This window comes from Sander vitreus, chromosome 4 (assembly GCF_031162955.1).
Source record: "Sander vitreus isolate 19-12246 chromosome 4, sanVit1, whole genome shotgun sequence".
Lineage (NCBI taxonomy): Eukaryota > Metazoa > Chordata > Actinopteri > Perciformes > Percidae > Sander > Sander vitreus.
In genome coordinates this window covers 32,625,838-32,645,062 of record NC_135858.1, presented here as the reverse complement: position 1 = coordinate 32,645,062, position 19,225 = coordinate 32,625,838, and the positions used below count along the sequence as shown (strand labels likewise).

General features: G+C 39.7%; 1 protein-coding gene across 1 annotated transcript; it reads left to right on the top strand.

Moving 5' to 3' along the window:
- The first annotated feature begins 5,668 nt into the window (after positions 1–5,668).
- LOC144516125 (ovostatin-like) lies at positions 5,669–17,086 on the top strand. Its single transcript, XM_078247325.1, has 12 exons — positions 5,669–5,785; positions 10,197–10,302; positions 10,410–10,451; positions 12,202–12,356; positions 13,974–14,006; positions 14,632–14,844; positions 14,975–15,093; positions 15,311–15,401; positions 15,498–15,566; positions 15,650–15,755; positions 15,864–15,905; positions 16,981–17,086. Exons 1-12 carry the CDS (start codon positions 5,669–5,671, stop codon positions 16,983–16,985), a joined length of 1,098 nt encoding a protein of 365 aa, XP_078103451.1. The 3' UTR covers positions 16,986–17,086.
- The last annotated feature ends 2,139 nt before the right edge of the window (positions 17,087–19,225 follow it).

Sequence of the window (19,225 nt, the reverse complement as noted above, 5' to 3'; positions counted from 1 at the left end):
CGTCACACAGCCATCTCCCCCTTTAAATGACGTTTGTTGTTGATCAGAACGAATTGGATGTTTTGGACTGGGCCTGTCTGTCTGTCGCCGCAGTTTGTTTACGCCGAAACTCCTAGGACAATTAACAATAACTTCTTATTCTTAGTCTGTGGTTTACTCACCTTCCTTAATTAAATTAATGAACACAACTAACAAAATGTGGCACCAATCAAAACACCAATTCTGATTTACCTCACTCTTCCTCTACTGTTCCACATAGGAGAGGAAAAAAAGTAAAGTTTTAAAAATCTAAATCAATGTATGAGGATTAGAAATGATAGAAACATTTCTGTCATTTCACCTATCACCACTGCTGGGGCTTTCATCCACAACATGATAGTCTGTGTTGCCCAGCGACAGCCCCAAAACATCACTGCTCTAGAGGAGATCTGCATGGAGGAATGGGCCAAAATACCAGCAACAGTGTGTGAAAACCTTGTGAAGACTTACAGAAAACGTTTGACCTCTGTCATTGCCAACAAAGGGTATATAACAAAGTATTGAGATGAACTTTTGTTATTGACCAAATACTTATTTTCCACCATAATTTGCAAATAAATTCATTAAAAATCCTACAATGTGTTTTTCTGGATTTTTTTTTCTCATTTTGTCTCTCATAGTTGAAGTGTACCTATGATGAAAATTACAGGCCTCTCTCATCTTTTTAAGTGGGAGAACTTGCACAATTGGTGGCTGACTAAATACTTTTTTGCCCCACTGTACCTCCCTTCCGCTACTTTAGAACCTACATATTGAATGAGCATTGTTGAAGGGAACCTGAGAACAAAGAATGTCATTGCCAACGACTTCTTCACTGGAATTGTTGTGCAAAGTGTTGCAGCTCCATCCCAAAAAATCGGATTTGGGACACTTTGGCCTGTAGTCTGAACATACCCTTAGAAACTCCTACTCCGACCTATTGGGTAAACTCTCTTTCCGTGACCATCAGACACTGCGCAGAGTGTGAGGTGCTGGAGATGATGTATTGCAAATTTTGGATCACTTTCTGTGTCCACTATGAGACAACACACACTAAACATGCATTTATTTGCTCTGTATAAAGTGTAGACCACACAATATAAGTTTCATGTAAATCGGATGATTCTGGTCACATTAGGCTGACTTCCTGTTGCCAGTAGGTGGCGTGAGGGATGCACGGTATTTTGGTTCATCGTCTATATCGCGATGTGCGCATGCGCGATAGTCACATCGCAGGACGTTGCGATGTTAACGCTACAACTTAGTTGCTGCTTGATAGAAAAGTAAACTTCACCGTTCTCCTTTTACACGATTGTTTAGCCGACCTTTCTCCTTTAAGACAGGTGGCCATGTGGGCAACGTGTGTATGTGATGTAACGTTAGTCCAACGGGGTTTGTTATGGGAAGTGAGACTCTCCGTATGTAGAAAAATACCGTAAGCGGCAGCTGCTGTGGACCCAGTGATGCACATGCTTCTCTATGGGTAGTGAACCTACAGTAGTCAGTGTTTTATGTTCGCTGCAAAGACTAAATAAATCACCTGATTAACGCAACGTTCAGGGACGGACTGGGACAAAAATTCTGCCCTGGCACTGTAGCCACACCAGCCCACTACCACGCCCATGCAGCCCCACCCACGGACACGCGCATTCACTAATTACATTTGTGTACAGCAGTGGCGGTTCTACATTGAATTACACCCAGGGCGAGACAAGATTAATAAATTAATAAAACGGTGTAAAACAAGCTCTCTCTCTCTCTCTCTCTCTCTCTCTCTCTCTATATATATATATATATATATATATATAGAGAGAGAGAGAGAATATCATTTCAAGAGGTCCTGTGCTTTAATTTGAAGAGGTCTATCATGAGTTTTTGTCTGCCTAAGCAAATAGAAAAGCTACAAGAAAGTTTGCATGATGTGCAACGTTTATATAGGCTACTAATGCAATCATACAGTAAAGCATGCCTACGTCTTTTATTGTTGTAGTGTTTTGTCCACCACTCAGTTTTTTTTTCTGTCTGGGTCTCCATCTTTTCATCTGTTTTTAACTCTCTAACTCTGCAATTTAAATGTTTTTTATGGCTGTCTGTGATTATACTTCAGGGTTTTGAACACATAAAGCAGGGGGGGAAGAGGGTCTGGGGGTCCTTCCCCAAGAAATTTTGAGGGTAAAAGACTTCAATTCCTGCATTCTGATACATTTTTAGGCACCAATTTATGGTAAAAATGTCAATATTTATTGCAAGGAAATCACAAAATTCTGGTGGCAGGTAACAATTCAAAATACAAAATATAATGGAATATTATTATATTCAGTAGTCCAGTAAGGGGGCTTTCACATCCAGGACATTGCTGGCTACGACAACACTTGACCCCAAAGTCCAGTTGTTTAATTAGCATGAACAGGGCTTTATGGTAACTTTTTTTCTCCAAGGAGCATGTTTTGCTCCCAAGTTGAAAAATGTAGAATTGACTTAGGCCACTTAATCAGTGATGTTGAATATAGCCTACAGTGTAACGGACCACCACAGTTCATACATACATGTGAACTGCGGATTAATTGCAGAGTTTAACCTACATAGTGTAAAACTATGTGAATGGGGCACAGCAGAAAGACAGGGTTCAGGGTTTTCATGTGTACTCCTATAGGCCTACACTTCGCATCAGACGTTAAAACCAACTGTACCGAATTAGACTACTATTTAACGCGATAAAACTGTCTCAATTTAATACTGATGCCGTCAGACGGCCGCGCGGACAGCCAGCAGTCGGCGTTCCGGCGGAGCTCTGCGCCCGTCAGCAGCAGCTTCTCACTGCGCAGCTGGTCCCCTAGTGCAGCATGACCACCAGAAGGTTCCGGTAGAGCCTGAACCATGCAAACAGAGATCCCGTTTGAAGTTGACGTGCTTGATTTTGACTGAACGTCCCAATTTAAGTAACCTCTGATTGGGTCGGTCGGCCCATATCGGGCCATTGCCGACTGGCCAAATGCTTAATATTACACAACAATACATTTGACCGGCCCACATTTTTAAAAAATGGTCCGGCCCTTCTGGCATTTGCCAGAAATGCCAGATGGCCAATCTGCCCCTGGCAACGTTATTGCAACGTCTCCCGGACATTTTTCACCGCAGAGTTGCCAGAAAGCTGCTACCAGCCAGGCTAAAGCTAATAGTTAGCCTTAATAATCAAGGGGTCTGTCCCAACCAAGGTTATAATCGTTAACGAAAACCAACGAAATAACGAAAACTAGGTGGGAAAAAAACATTGTCGGTAACTGAAGTAAAATAAAAACAGAGATTACAAAAAAACGATAACTAACTAAAACTGTATTGTTTGCAAAACTCACTCAAATTAAATTAAATTATAGTATGTATATATATAATGTATTTCATAGAGCAAATATATCTTTCAGAGTTGACATTTCCGACCATAGATATACAGTTTCTGACTGGGAACCCAGAAATTCCGACATTCCATGGCAAATTGAAAGTCTGAAGAAAGCGTCCTATTTGATTATGACTGTGTGTCTGTGTTTTATCTGACACTATGTGTGTCAGATAAAAGTAAAGGCCTTGCAGTGGAAGGTGGTAAAATATGTGGACAATTTATTAAAGGAAAAAAATCCCACAAGGAGGCTAACCTAGCTTACCATAACAAGGTAAAGGAGAATGCATAGCCCCCTTTCCCCGAAACAGAAGCTAAGTGTTACAGGGCATGAATGTATGGTTACAGGGCCAGGCAGCATGATGGAGACAACCGTAGGAGAACACTACAGACATGCTTTCACCGGCGACCTGATAGCTGCTGGTTAGTAAATACGCAGGACCACCAAAAGCAGGAGGAAGCATGGGTTAATATGTGTATTAATACTGGGATGTCTACACAACTGTGTGAGTCGATTGACTTCAAAAAGTTCACCACTTTACTCAAACCAAAGTTCAAAACACCTGTCTTCTTTAGTCTATGTCTATTTAGGTTTTTTCCTGGCACACGTCACTAAAACTAAACTGAATTTGAAAACAAAAAGTCCAAACAAAATAAAAATAAAAACTAATGAAAAATGCTTAACTATAGTAACCTTGGTCCCAACTAGCGTTATGGTACAGAGCCGCAAAGCTGGAAATGTAACACTAATCTACAACAGAAGTCTGTGTCTGATATAAATTCATTTACACTGATTTAAGTATAAATAAGTAAGTATACACAGTTTGTTGCTAGTGCTTGACATGCAGGCTCTGAATGCACAGCTAACCACCAATCACAATCAGTGTTGATCAATTAATCACAACCAACGATAGTATATGAATACAATGGTGTCATGTGAGTCAACCAGTGTATTTAACTACCTCATTTCCCTCTCCAAAATCACTTCAGAAGAGTAGTCACAGCTACTTGCTTTTGTGTAAAGTATTAAAGTTCAACAAAGAATGGTTTATGACTATGAATCAATATTGGCATTAAGATGTTCTCAGGCCGGGACTGTCGTCAAGCATGTGAAATTTGTGGCAGATTGGACAATGTATACTCAAGTTACAACTTCCGGTTTAATTGTTAGATGTACTAAATGGCCACCACGCTGTTAGACAACACACTAAACATTCATTATGTTACTCTATATTAAAGGAGAATTCATTATGAACGGGTCCATTTAATTGTGGAAGTAAGGGGTGCAAGCAGGGCGCCTGCAGCTGCAGTGGGCGCCAATCTGCCAATTGAATGCACATAGGCAGGTCATCAGCGTTACACGGTGTTAGTGTATATGTAATGTCTGTATCAACTTGATGTAGTGGCATGTGTCACGTAGCTCTACGCTCAGAGCGCTGTCCAGCAAAAAGCCACAAAGCTTAAAACGCTCTCAAAAGTTAGCGTTAGCTGCTTCTTGCTTGCCATGATTGCTCTGCTACCAGCCTCTATCACGTACCGCTGCGCCAAATTGAAAAAGGAACTACTTTTCGTTACCAAATTTTCAGTAGTAGCGCGTTACACTACTTTTTACCTGAAAAAACACTGCTCTTAATAGACACAAATGCAATTAAAATGTCTGTGCAACATGAACAGGGCCCTTACATGACAACAAGATGCGTTTTCAACTCCGACATTGTGAAAAAAACGTTGAAATTCAAAGTTTGTACTGTCACCTGTCTCGAGCCCACCGGTAGCTAGCCGGGCTAGCAGGCCCGACCGGCATCTTTGCTTCTGCTTTCTCTCCCGTTGGTAAACAGTAGTGTGCAGATCAGAGCGTAGTGTGTGAAGACTGAAGATCGGAGGTGTTCACAAGGGAAGAAGCTTGGAGTAAGAATAACGTGTGTTGATCTACTGTGGAAAAGAAAACTTCAAGTTGTTGTCGCGAAGGCATGACCTGTCCTCTGGAGGACATAGCCAGACCACCGGTGCTCCAACGCCAGTAGGTGACAGTACAAACTTTGAACTAGAAATGCAAGCAATTATGACGGGGTCCAAGCCACCGATGCCAGTCGCCCCTGACCCCCCGGGGAGCGTGCGAAAGCGGAACCCAAAGCCTGGCGGTGGGGAGGCAAACGTCAGTAGGCTGAAAACGGCAACCCCCCACCATGTATGGTTTAGGCTGTAGTCGGAGTTTTAGGCGGAGAAGAATAATAATAAAAACTAGAACTGCAAGCAGTTATGACGGGGCCCAAGCCACCCATGCCAGTCGCCCCGGGGAGCACGCGAAAGCGGAACCCGAAGCCTGGTGGCGGGGAGGCAAACGTCGGTAAATATAGGGAGGCGAGAGCGTCTGCGGTACGTCGCCTTTGCAAACGTAGCGGTCAACAGTTCACCTCCACGCATATACGACCACCTTTAAGAATGCTCTACAATAAACAAACTTCTTAACCCCACTGACCGCAGGGGACAGCAGAGAGAAATGAGAGAGTGACACCAATTGGTGTTGCATTTTCAAGTCCAGGTAATGAACATGGAAATTTTGCTCTTAAATTACTGCCAATTACTGCCAATCCTTTTGTTATCAAAATTAACATAAATTGTTTTGGGGACTGTAGCATTTTCATAAAATTTTAAAAGACAAACCGTACCAACAACTCCATTAACTCAGTGACTCAAGTCAGTTCAGTGTGTTCTGTGCCGTCATGAGCAGAGTGCCGTCATCAGCAGAGGAACCATCAAGATTCACTTTGACCAATTTGGTATGATGATCATTATGATGATAAAAATATAAATGCAAATGATGTGAAACAATCAATTATAACATACAATATTAAGCAACAACATCTTGCTACTCTCAATGTAAAGTGAATCACCTTCATCCTACACAGTCTAAACATAAATACAGCTATGGCAAAATACTTCACACTGGTATTGTCTTCTAAAATAACCCATGAACTGCTCATATTGTATGTGAATGAAAGCCAGCCATTGTTCCATTCCATGAAGTGAATACTGATGGTCTGGGCATGCTGATTTGGTCCTCCATTCATACAGAAACCACATTAACATCACCCTGTGGGAAACTTGGTGAACATATTCCATGATCTCCATCACCATTAACAACTTATTCACTAATGTCTTGCTGAGTAATGTGACTCTTCACCCCATTTCAACATAGTCTACACGTGAATACAACTATGCCAAAGTACTTCATACGATTCTTGTCTTCCAGGCCATGAACTGGCCATATTACATTGAATGAAAGCTAATCAGTGTTCCAGTGCACTGATCCTGATACTGACTACTGATACTGATAAATGCAGATTCATGAGAACATCATGATTAAACTTTGCACATTCATTATCCTGTGACCAAAAACTATATATTATGTTTCCAACATCTATGACACTACTGTGTAGACTTTGTAGTGGTAATGATACAATTTCATTGATATGAGTTTTATTGATCAGGCAATTTAGTAAATACAACTGAAACATAAATCCACTGTATACCTACTACCACTCCATTAGGGGAATGGCCGATCTTCGCCAAATTTGGTTCAGAAGTTTCGTGTTGATTGCATTTACTGTGGCAGAGATATTGCAATTGCAAATTTCATTGCAATCATTATAGCGCAAGCTAGTGGTCCACATGTGTAATTTTTGGTAGGTGTGGTCCATGACCCAATGTCTATCTACCCTGTAAATTTAAAGTTGTTCAGCAAAAAAAAGTTGTAAGTAGCAAAAAAATATTGAGAAGTGTGAGCAGCAACGCATCAGCGCCTATGAATGGTGTTGATTTTGGATTGAAAAAGTGAGAGAAAAGAGTTGCATTCGTCCACTGTGAAGGTTGCAGAACTTTTGTAGAAACTTTGTCAGGTAGCCACCTGACAAAGTTTCTTCTTATGTGTTTCTTAGCAGAAGTTCCTATAAACACTTATTTATGCACTTAAATTGTTTTCAGGCCTCCAGAGAGCTTCACAGTATGTAAACATTGTTTTCTATCACTTTAAAAACGTTTTAGCGTTTCTTACCATTAGCTCTGAAAAACATGTTTATATGCAAAAATCATTGAAATTGTGTGAAACACGGTTTCTTTCACTTAAACAGCATTACAGTGGTTTCTCAGCACGAGTTTCCTTTAAACGTCTGTCTTTATGAAAAGATGCGTTTTTGCCTCCGCAGAGCTTCTTGATGTTTTAACCCTGATTATGTGTTAAAACATTATTATTACCACTTAAACTGCATTACAGTGGTTTCTTAGCAGACGTTCCTTTACAAATGTCTCTATGCAGAAAGATGCGTTTTGGCCTCCACAGAGCTTCTTATGTGGTTCTTAGCAGAAGTGCCTATAAACACTTATTTATGCACTTAAATTGCTTTCAGGCCTCCAGAGAGCTTCACAGTATGTAAATATTGTTTTCTATCACTTTGTTTTAGCGTTTCTTACCATAAGCTCTGAAAAACATGTTTATGTGCAGAAATCATTTAAATTATGTGAAACACGGGTTCTTTCACTTAAACAGCATTACAGTGGTTTCTCAGCACAAGTTCCTTTACACTGTCTTCATGCAAAGATGCGTTTTGGCCCCCACAGAGCTTCTTATGTGGTTCTTAGCAGAAGTTCCTATAAACACTTATTTATGCACTTAAATTGCTTTCAGTCCTCCAGAGAGCTTCCAGTATGTAATCATTGTTTTCTATCACTTTAAAAACGTTTTAGCGTTTCTTACCATTAGCTCTGAAAAACATGTTTATATGCAAAAATCATTGAAATTATGTGAAACACGGTTTCTTTCACTTCAACAGCATTACAGTGGTTTCTCAGCACAAGTTCCTTTACACTGTCTTCATGCAAAGATGCGTTTTTGCCTCCGCAGAGCTTCTTATGATGTTTTAACCCTGATTATGTCACTTAAACAGCATTACAGTGGTTTCTTAGCAGACGTTCCTTTACAAATGTCTCTATGCAGAAAGATGCGTTTTGGCCGCCACAGAGCTTCTTATGTGGTTCTTAGCAGAAGTGCCTATAAACACTTATTTAAGCACTTAAATTGCTTTCAGGCCTCCAGAGAGCTTCACAGTAGGTAAACATTGTTTCTATCACTTTAACAACGTTTTAGCGTTTCTTACCAGAAGCTCTAAAAAACATGTTTATTATGCAAAAATCATTGAAACACAGCATTACAGTGGTTTCTCAGCACAAGTTCCTTTACACTGTCTTCATGCAAAGATGCGTTTTGGCCCCCACAGAGCTTCTTATGTGGTTCTTAGCAGAACTGCCTATAAACACTTATTTATGCACTTAAATTGCTTTCAGGCCTCCAGAGAGCTTCACAGTATGTAATCATTGTTTTCTATCACTTTAAAAACGTTTTAGCGTTTCTTACCATAAGCTCTGAAAAACATGTTTATATGCAAAAATCATTGAAATTGTGTGAAACACGGTTTCTTTCACTTCAACAGCATTACAGTGGTTTCTCAGCACAAGTTTCCTTTAAACGTCTGTCTTTATGAAAAGATGCGTTTTTGCCTCCGCAGAGCTTCTTATGATGTTTTAACCCTGATTATGTCACTTAAACTGCATTACAGTGGTTTCTTAGCAGACGTTCCTTTACAAATGTCTCTATGCAGAAAGATGCGTTTTGGCAGCCACAGAGCTTCTTATGAGGTATTTCTTAGCAGAACTTCCTATAAACACTTATTTATGCACTTAAATTGCTTTCAGGCCTCCAGAGAGCTTCCAGTATGTAATCATTGTTTTCTATCACTTTAAAAACGTTTTAGCGTTTCTTACCATTAGCTCTGAAAAACATGTTTATATGCAAAAATCATTGAAATTGTGTGAAACACGGTTTCTTTCACTTCAACAGCATTACAGTGGTTTCTCAGCACGTTTCCTTTAAACGTCTGTCTTTATGAAAAGATGCGTTTTTGCCTCCGCAGAGCTTCTTATGATGTTTTAACCCTGATTATGTCACTTAAACTGCATTACAGTGGTTTCTTAGCAGACGTTCCTTTACAAATGTCTCTATGCAGAAAGATGCGTTTTGGCCTCCACAGAGCTTCTTATGTGGTTCTTAGCAGAAGTTCCTATAAACACTTATTTATACACTTAAATTGTTTTCAGGCCTCCAGAGAGCTTCACAGTATGTAATCATTGTTTTCTATCACTTTAAAAACGTTTTAGCGTTTCTTACCATAAGCTCTGAAAAAACATGTTTATATGCAAAAATCATTGAAATTGTGTGAAACACGGTTTCTTTCACTTCAACAGCATTACAGTGGTTTCTCAGCACGTTTCCTTTAAACGTCTGTCTTTATGAAAAGATGCGTTTTTGCCTCCGCAGAGCTTCTTATGATGTTTTAACCCTGATTATGTCACTTAAACAGCATTACAGTGGTTTCTTAGCAGACGTTCCTTTACAAATGTCTCTATGCAGAAAGATGCGTTTTGGCCTCCACAGAGCTTCTTATGTGGTTTCTTAGCAGAAGTTCCTATAAACACTTATTTATGCACTTAAATTGCTTTCAGGCCTCCAGAGAGCTTCACAGTATGTAATCATTGTTTTCTATCACTTTAAAAACGTTTTAGCGTTTCTTACCATAAGCTCTGAAAAACGTGCCCTGCTGGTGGATCGTGTTGAACAAAAGGAGGATCATGTTCTGGTGTACATACGGGAGGTGAGAGGGATTTAAAGTGACAAACAAGAGATGATGCTCTCCAGATTTGTTACTGATCATGTTGTCTGTTTTTCTTCCAACAGTTACCGAAGGACATAGGCATCAACCACAGACTAAAGCTCATACAGGAGCACCAAGTGCAGAACCTGAAGCCAGCCGTGGTCAAGATCTACGACTACTACCAGCCAAGTAACCTGAACGCTTATCAGAATAGTCATTTATAGTAGTATGTTAAATATGATGGGCTATTGAACACATGATACAACTTTGACTAATTTTCTACTTTTTCCCTTAAGGTGACCAGTCTGATACAGAATACATCCACCCTTGTGTTGCAGGTAACAAACTATAATAACATACAGAAGCACTATGACATATGTAGATGTAAATTGGAATTGTTTAAAAGATTGTAAAAGTGCCAATTTTGTAACCTAAAACCAAATGAAGCATACAACTAGTGTAGACTGTAAAACCCAGCTCACACCAAAGATTTGCAACGAGGAAAAAACATTTTAGAACGTTGCAGCAGTCTGATGGTGACGCCTGCGACTCAGCTTGTCAAGTCGTCGTTGGCTGGTTTTAGAACGTAAGGCACGTCACCTGTTTGAACAGCCAATTAGCTCGTAGCGAAGTCAGCTGGTCAAGTCAGTTACAAACTGTCAGCTGGTCGAAAATGGCAGAGTCAGAAGGATACTTTTAATTTTCCTCAACTGTTACATCTGCCCTCTTTTCCCTTATCAAGAGAATAGTGTTACTAAGGAAACATACACTGTATATCTATGAGCTGTAGCTCACCTGTTTCCAAGAAGCACAGTGTTATCATCAGCCGTTCTCCTGGTGACACGCTGTCTCGATAGTTAATGTTTGGCTGATTAAATGTGACACCAACTCCCCTAAACTCTATCTCAGCCGGTAGAGCGTGCGCCCCATGTAGTCCTTGGCAGCGGCCGGCGTTCAAATCCAACCAGTGGCCTATTTGCTGCATGTCATCACTTCTATCTCCCCCCTGTCATGCCATTCTCCAGATGCTCTATCAATAATAATAATAAAAAAAATTAGAAGCAAAAAATTCAAACAAATTGACCCTTTTTTTTTGCCAATTCATCACTACTGGAAATTAACTATCCTCATTCATATGCTACAAACTATATCCAGCTACAAAAAAAGCTGGTAGTTCAAATGGAAGTAGGTCTACAGAGTCGTTGCTATGAAGAGGATATACTGTCTCGTATAGTAGCATTGGTGTAAACTGTCAGGTGTCAGAATGTTGCAAATCTTTGGTATGAACCGGCTTAAGTCTTCGCAATGAATTTTTATTTTTCATTATTTCTTTTGCAGCTTGAAGAGCGTGTGGTCAGTCCTCGAGTCGTCCAGAAGATAGATGTTATGTACTTAACACCATGTCTGTTTGTATTTCCTTGTTAGTATTCTGCCATAACCCCTGACAGCTGTGTAACTACTGTGTCTGAAGTGAAATACATGCATAATGGCCAATTAAATAAAGTGACGTTAATGTCCCGCTTGAAACTGGTCTTTTGTTAAACTTTTTCCACTGTTTAATCTTTCTGCTGTGTATTTATGGTATGTGTTTTATCCAAAGATCAGAAGTTGTGCAGCTCAGCTTAGTGTGGAAATGCGGTCACAAAAGCAAAAAGTGTTCTTTAGATAATATCTAAACTATATCAGACTCTTGGAGAATCTACAAATCCCATCTCCTAAAGCAGTTGGAAATCAAAGTTTAGCAAATATATTGTTTTATAATATGTAAAACCCTCACCAACTCAGGTGAACAGGCTGAGACAAATGACCCTTGTAAAAAAACCTTTGAAAAAAGTCTTAGTCCATACATCTTAACCTACAGACACATACAATACAGCTCAAGTATTTTGAGAAGACTGTTAATCTTTTTGTTTCATCAGCCATCATTGTTCTGTCTGCTAGTATTTTATTACCACTTCTATTTTATGCCCTTCAACAATCAGCGTTACTCTCCAATAATGGCCTTTTGTAAAAATTGCAGTGTTGCAAAGAAATGCATACAAGTTCAAGTTTCAAAATAAGGTCTGTGGCATGGACCCTTTTTCACAGCAAATATTTTAAATTGTCATAGCAAAAGACTAGACTGGTCTCAGACAGCAACAGAAACGTCAGCCTCTCTGTCTGTGGAGATCAGCTCCTACGTGCTGCTGGCTAAACTCAGTGCCTCTCCGACTGTTGAAGACCTGGGCTACGCCAGCCGCATCGTTAGATGGCTGACTAGCCAGCAGAACTACAGGTGCTGGTCATATAATTAGAATATCATGAAAAAGTTGATTTATTTCAGTAATTCCATTCAAAAAGTGAAACTTGTATAATGTATACATTCATTCCACACAGACTGATATATTTCAAGTGTTTCTTTTAATTTTGATTAGAACTGACAATGAAAACCCCAAATTCAGTATCTCAGAAAATTAGAATATTGTGACAAGGTTCAATATTGAAGACACCTGGTGTCACACTCTAATCAGCTAATTAACTCAAAACACCTGCAAAGGCCTTCAAATGGTCTCTCAGTCTAGTTCTGTAGGCTCCACAATCATGGGGAAGACTGCTGACTGGACAGCTGTCCAAAAGACGACCATTGACATCTTGCACAAGGAGGGCAAGACACAAAAGGTCATTGCTAAAGAGGATGGCTGTTCACAGAGCTCTGTGTCCAAGCACATTAATAGAGAGGCGAAGGGAAGGAAAAGATGTTAGAAAAAAGTGTACAAGCAATAGGGATAACCGCACCCTGGAGAGGATTGTGAAACAAAACCCATTCAAAAATGTGGGGGAGATTCACAAAGAGTGGACTGCAGCTGGAGTCAGTGCTTCAAGAACCACCACGCACAGACGTATGCAAGACATGGGTTTCAGCTGTCGCATTCCTTGTGTCAAGCCACTCTTGAACAAGACACAGCGTCAGAAGCATCTCGCCTGGGCTAAAGACAAAAAGGACTGGACTGCTGCTGAGTGGTCCAAAGTTATGTTCTCTGATGAAAGTACATTTTGCATTTCCTTTGGAAATCAAGGTCCCAGAGTCTGGAGGAAGGGAGGAGAGGCACAGAATCCACGTTGCTTGAAGTCCAGTGTAAAGTTTCCAGTCAGTGATGGTTTGGGGTGCCATGTCATCTGCTGGTGTTGGTCCACTGTGTTTTCTGAGGTCCAGGGTCAACGCAGCCGTCTACCAGGAAGTAGAGCACTTCATGATTTCCTGCTGCTGACCAACTTTATGGAGATGCAGATTTCATTTTCCAACAGGACTTGGCACCTGCACACAGTGCCAAAGCTACCAGTACCTGGTTTAAGGACCATGGTATCCCTGTTCTTAATTGGCCAGCAAACTCGCCTGACCTTAACCCTATAGAAAATCTATGGGGTATTGTGAAGAGGATGATGTCATGCGCCAGACCCAACAATGCAGAAGAGCTGAAGGCCACTATCCGAGCAACCTGGGCTCTCATAACACCTGAGCAGTGCCACAGTCTTAACGACTCCATGCCACGCCGCATTGCTGCAGTTATTCAGGCAAAAGGAGCCCCAACTAAGTATTGAGTGCTGTACATGCTCATACTTTTCATGTTCATACTTTTCAGTTGGCCAACATTTCTAAAAATCCTTTTTTGTATTGGTCTTAAGTAATATTCTAATTTTCGGAGATACTGAATTTGGGATTTTCATTAGTTGTCAGTTATAATCATCACAATTAAAAGAAATGAACATTTGAAATATATCACTCTGTGTGTGATGAATTAATATAATATACAAATTTCACTTTTTGAATGGAATTACTGAAATAAATCAGCTTTCTCATGATATTCTAATTATATGACCAGCACCTGTATTATGGAGGATTCTCCTCCACACAGGTACAGCCCAGACAGGCTTAAGCTGGACTTTGAGTCAAACGTACAGTAATCTCTTCTGGGACAAGTAAGATGAACAAAGTTATTTAAAAATGTATGGCTTAGCTGTGACTTTAAGCCCAAACAATAGCACAAGAAAAACGGCCCTATTTCTATATTTGTGACAATGCATTTTTCTGCTTCTTCAATTCAATGTTTCGTTAGATGTTGTATTTAGCTTATGAAGTAAAGGAGCTTTTTATCCACTTATGAAAAATTGCTAAAGCCTTCAGTTTATCTTTCAAACTTTATTTTAAAACTGAAACTCGCGTTATTTAGACATGGATAGTTCTCACAGGACAGCGACACTGCCCGATACCTCAACAGTTTAGCGTCAGTTAAACCATACCATGACATTGTTTTAGCCCATTAACTACAAATAAAACAAAATGAGCATACTATTATGTTTTAAATGGTAATTTTCTTAATTGATTTCTGTATGACAATCAACAATTGAAGAGACCTGATATTGATAAAAGTGAACTCCTACATATGAAAGCTGCTACAGGTGTAAACAAAAGAACATTTACATTTGTATAAATTTAAGCACAAAGTATTAGGTATTTTCTTTTGTGTGTGTGTGTTGTAGGACACCGTGGTGGCTCTTCAGGCTCTGGCTCTCTACTCCACTCTGGTGTTCAGTCCAGAGGGTTCAAGCACAGTGACGGTCCAGTCTCCCAGTGGCCAGCTGATGTTTGATGTGAATCAGAACAACAAACTGCTCTACCAGGAGAAGCAGCTGCAGGACGTGACGGGAAAGTACAGCCTGGAGGTGAAGGGCACTGCATGTGCTGCAATACAGGTCAGTGGTTTGATGTACATAAACCACCAATCCTGATGCTTCATACTGTACATTTGAACCAACTTGAGCAAAGAAAATTCTTGAGATTCTTGTTCACTTTTTATGAATATTAATTACTTTCCTTGTTTAGATTTCTGTTGTCTATAACATACCAACTCCTGCTGATGCTACCACTCTCAGTGTTAAGGTCAAACTAGAGGCCGACTGCACCAGCAAAAGACCCAAACTCAGTCTGAAGCTAACGTCCCTGTAAGTAATCAACAAGCAGATCCACGACATTGACAAATACTGAAGTTTTTGGCAAACGATCCTCTGCATCTACCAGTTTGAACTATGGAACTGTTGGTGGATGGACAGGGGAGGAATGTCTACAACTTGGTAGCTAAAACTCAGCTCAAACAAACGGTAAATGGAGCCTTCCAAAGCACCAGATTGACATCATATTTTTATGGTACTTGCATTACAGATATAGTGGAAAGGAGTCCAGTACAAACATGGTTATCCTGGATATCAAAATGCTCTCTGGATTTGTCCCAGACCCAGAGTCTTTGAACATGGTGAGTGATTACAGTAACTTTAAACTGAGTAGTATTTGTGTCAGTTGTTGTTGATATCATTTGTCATGATAACAGCTGATTAATGTCTCCTCACAGCTCAAACGTGCCCTGCTGGTAGATCGTGTTGAACAAAAGGAGGATCATGTTCTGGTGTACATACGGGAGGTGAGAGGGATTTAAAGTGACAAACAAGAGATGATTCTCTCCAGATTTGTTACTGATCATGTCGTCTGTTTTTCTTCCAACAGTTACCGAAGGACATAGGCATCAACCACAGACTAAAGCTCATACAGGAGCACCAAGTGCAGAACCTGAAGCCAGCCGTGGTCAAGATCTACGACTACTACCAGCCAAGTAACCTGAACGCTTATCAGAATAGTCATTTATAGTAGTATGTTAAATATGATGGGCTATTGAACACATGATACAACTTTGACTAATTTTCTACTTTTTTCCCTTAAGGTGACCAGTCTGATACAGAATACATCCACCCTTGTGTTGCAGGTAACAACCTATAATAACATAGAGAAGCACTATGACATATGTAGATGTAAATTGGAATTGTTTAAAAGATTGTAAAAGTGCCAATTTTGTAACCTAAAACCAAATGAAGCATACAACTAGTGTAGACTGTAAAACCCAGCTCACACCAAAGATTTGCAACGAGGAAAAAACATTTTAGAACGTTGCAGCAGTCGGATGGTGACGCCTGCGACTCAGCTTGTCAAGTCGTCATTGGCTGGTTTTAGAATGTAAGGCACGTCACCTGTTTGAACAGCCAATTAGCTCATAGCGAAGTCAGCTGGTCAAGTCAGTTACAAACTGTCAGCTGGTCAAAAATGGCAGAGTCAGAAGGATACTTTTAATTTTCCTCAACTGTTACATCTGCCCTCTTTTCCCTTATCAAGAGAATAGTGTTACTAAGGAAACATACACTGTATATCTATGAGCTGTAGCTCACCTGTTTCCAAGAAGCACAGTGTTATCATCAGCCGTTCCCCTGGTGACACGCTGTCTCTATAGTTAATGTTTGGCTGATTAAATGTGACACCAACTCCCCTGAACGATGGAACTGCTGACTAGACGGGAGAAATGGACAAAAGAGGGGGATCTCTTGTCTGTTATGTTATGTGGGGCGACCTCTAGCTCAGCCGGTAGAGCGTGCGCCCCATCTAGGCTGAGTCCTTGGCAGCGGCCGGCATTCAAATCCAATCGGTGGCCTGTTTGCTGCATGTCATCACTTCTATCTCCCCCCATTTCATGCCATTCTCCAGATGCTCTATCAAATAAAAAATAGAAAAATAATGCATATGACCCTTTGTTTTTTTTTTTGCCAATTCATCACTACTGGACATTATTAACTATCCTCATTCATATGCTACAAATTATATCCAGCTACAAAAAAGCTGGAAGTTCAAATGGAAGTAGGTCTACAGAGAGTCGTTGCTATGAAGAGGATATACTGTCTCGTATAGTAGCATTGGTGTAAACTGTCAGGTGTCAGAATGTTGCAAATCTCTGGTATGAACCGGCTTAAGTCTTCGCAATGAATTTTTATTTTTCATTATTTCTTTTGCAGCTTGAAGAGCGTGTGGTCAGTCCTCGAGTCGTCCAGAAGATAGATATTATGTACTTAACACTATGTCTGTTTGTATTTCCTTGTTAGTATTCTGCCACAACCCCTGACAGCTGTGTAACTACTGCTGTGTGTTGTTTATTTTGTTTAAATGCTTGTTAGAATTTGTATGACTGTCATTTATATAGGTTACATGAATGCCTTTGTGTTTGCTAATCTTTAATTGATAGCTCATTGCATTCTAGTTACATTAACATTGCTCTGTGCATGCTATTCGTAGATGGCTATGTTTAGCTTAGGTTTGTCTTTGCTTTTGGTCTGTAATTATCCTTTCTAAACAGTCTGTATTGCTGTACTTTCTGTTACAGAACCACACACACAGAAACACAAGCCTATTTGTTTATATAAACCATTTAAACTGCAACCCTGGACTCTGCATCTCCTTTATCCCCACACTCTCACCTGAACATTGGAATAGTGTCCAGACCTGACCTGACACCCTGAAGCGATTGCTGCCACATCTATTCACCCATATTTACACATTCTATCATACATGTATGTAAACCCTCACCAACTCAGGTGAACAGGCTGAGACAAATGATCCTTGTGAGTGAACAGATTATTTTACAAAATGATGAAAAGTCTTAGGCCATACATCTTAACCTACAGACACATATACAGTCATGTGAACGAATTAGGACACCCATGCTAAAAACATAATCTTTAGGAAATTGATCTTAATGCCCTAATTAAAAAAAATTAGGAAAAATCCAATCTTTAAGGAAACCAATTTTCTTTGTAAATGAATAATGCATCGTAAATAAATAAATGTTTTTCCTTAAAATACAGAGGGCATAAGTAAGTACACCCCTATGTTAAATTTCCATAGAGGCAGTCAGATTTTTACCTAGAGATTGGCATGGTTTTATTTCAGTCAGCCTAATAGCTGGTTTGATTTGCATTGAGAGATGATTTTATGGAAAGTACCCCATGCCAATCTCTAGGTATGGCGAAGGGTATGTGATGATGTGGGGCTATTTTAATTCCAAAGGCCAAGGGAACTTTATCAGGATGCTGAAGATGGATGTTTCTTGAGTGTTTCATCAGCCATCATTGTTCTGTCTGCTAGTATTTTATTACCACTTCTATTTTATGCCCTTCAACAATCAGCATTACTCTCCGATAATGGCCTTTTGTAAATATTGCAGTGTTACAAAGAAACACAAATACAAGTTCAATGCTGTCATAGCAGCAAGCACACAGTCAAGTCCAGTCAACTTTATATATATATATATATATATATATATATATATATATATATATATATATACACACATACATACATAAAAAAGATAATTAAAATGTTCAAATAAGATATAAGATAAAGATAATTAATATATTTAAAAAAAGACAAGTATTATGTACAATACAGAAATAAATGCAGGTGTTACCAAGTTTCTGTTCCATCAAGTGTACCATTCCAGTGAGCCAGTATGCAAAATACCAGGGCCCTGAACTTTATCAGCTGAATTGAATGCAACCATCATTCATGTTATTAGTTACACCTGCTTTCCCTACCATAACATGTCAAAATGTCTGGATAGTCAGGGTCTTTAAGCATATTAAAAAGCAGACTATAATCATACAAAGGCATCAGTGGAGAGTTGCTGGATCCATCTGGCCTCAAAGTGCCAGAAATCTACAAGGACTACACCTCCGTTCTGCATAATCCAAGTGATAAAAGAGAGAACACACTACTGTTTTCTCTGCTTACATTAATAGGTGCATGTAATGTCTGCTGACATATATCAATCAATTCAATTGAAATCAGACCTACAGTCCCCTCCAAAAGTATTGGAACGGCAAGGCCAATTTCTTTGTTTTTGTTGTTCCCTGAAGACATTTGGGTTTAAGATAAAAAAATAAGTATGAGACAAGACTTCAGAATGTTTCTTGGTATTTACATTTAGATGTGTTAAACAACTCAGGACATACTACCCTTTGTTTGAACCCACCCATTTTTCAGGTGAGACTGAAATGTAATTCTATACACAGTGCAACTAAAGCAGTGTGCATTCTTGGTGATAAAACGTTGTGCTTCCAACAGGTTAAAGCAGTTTATTACAATAATACACCCATTCCTGACATGCCGGTGTTCCTGTTTGAGGGTGAAAGGTGGTCATCGCGTTGGTTACAGAATCTCACAACCGACAGTGATGGTATCGCCGCTTTCTCAATTAGCACAGCT

Bases quoted from the DNA above. Each gene is read 5' to 3' on its own strand.
- LOC144516125 (XM_078247325.1), top strand. From the start codon at position 5,669: ATGACGGGGCCCAAGCCACCCATGCCAGTCGCCCCGGGGAGCACGCGA. The intron at 10,452-12,201 runs GTAACAAACTAT...CCTTTTTCACAG, and splicing joins CATCCACCCTTGTGTTGCAG to CAAATATTTTAAATTGTCAT. The intron at 14,845-14,974 runs GTCAGTGGTTTG...TTCCTTGTTTAG, and splicing joins CTGCATGTGCTGCAATACAG to ATTTCTGTTGTCTATAACAT.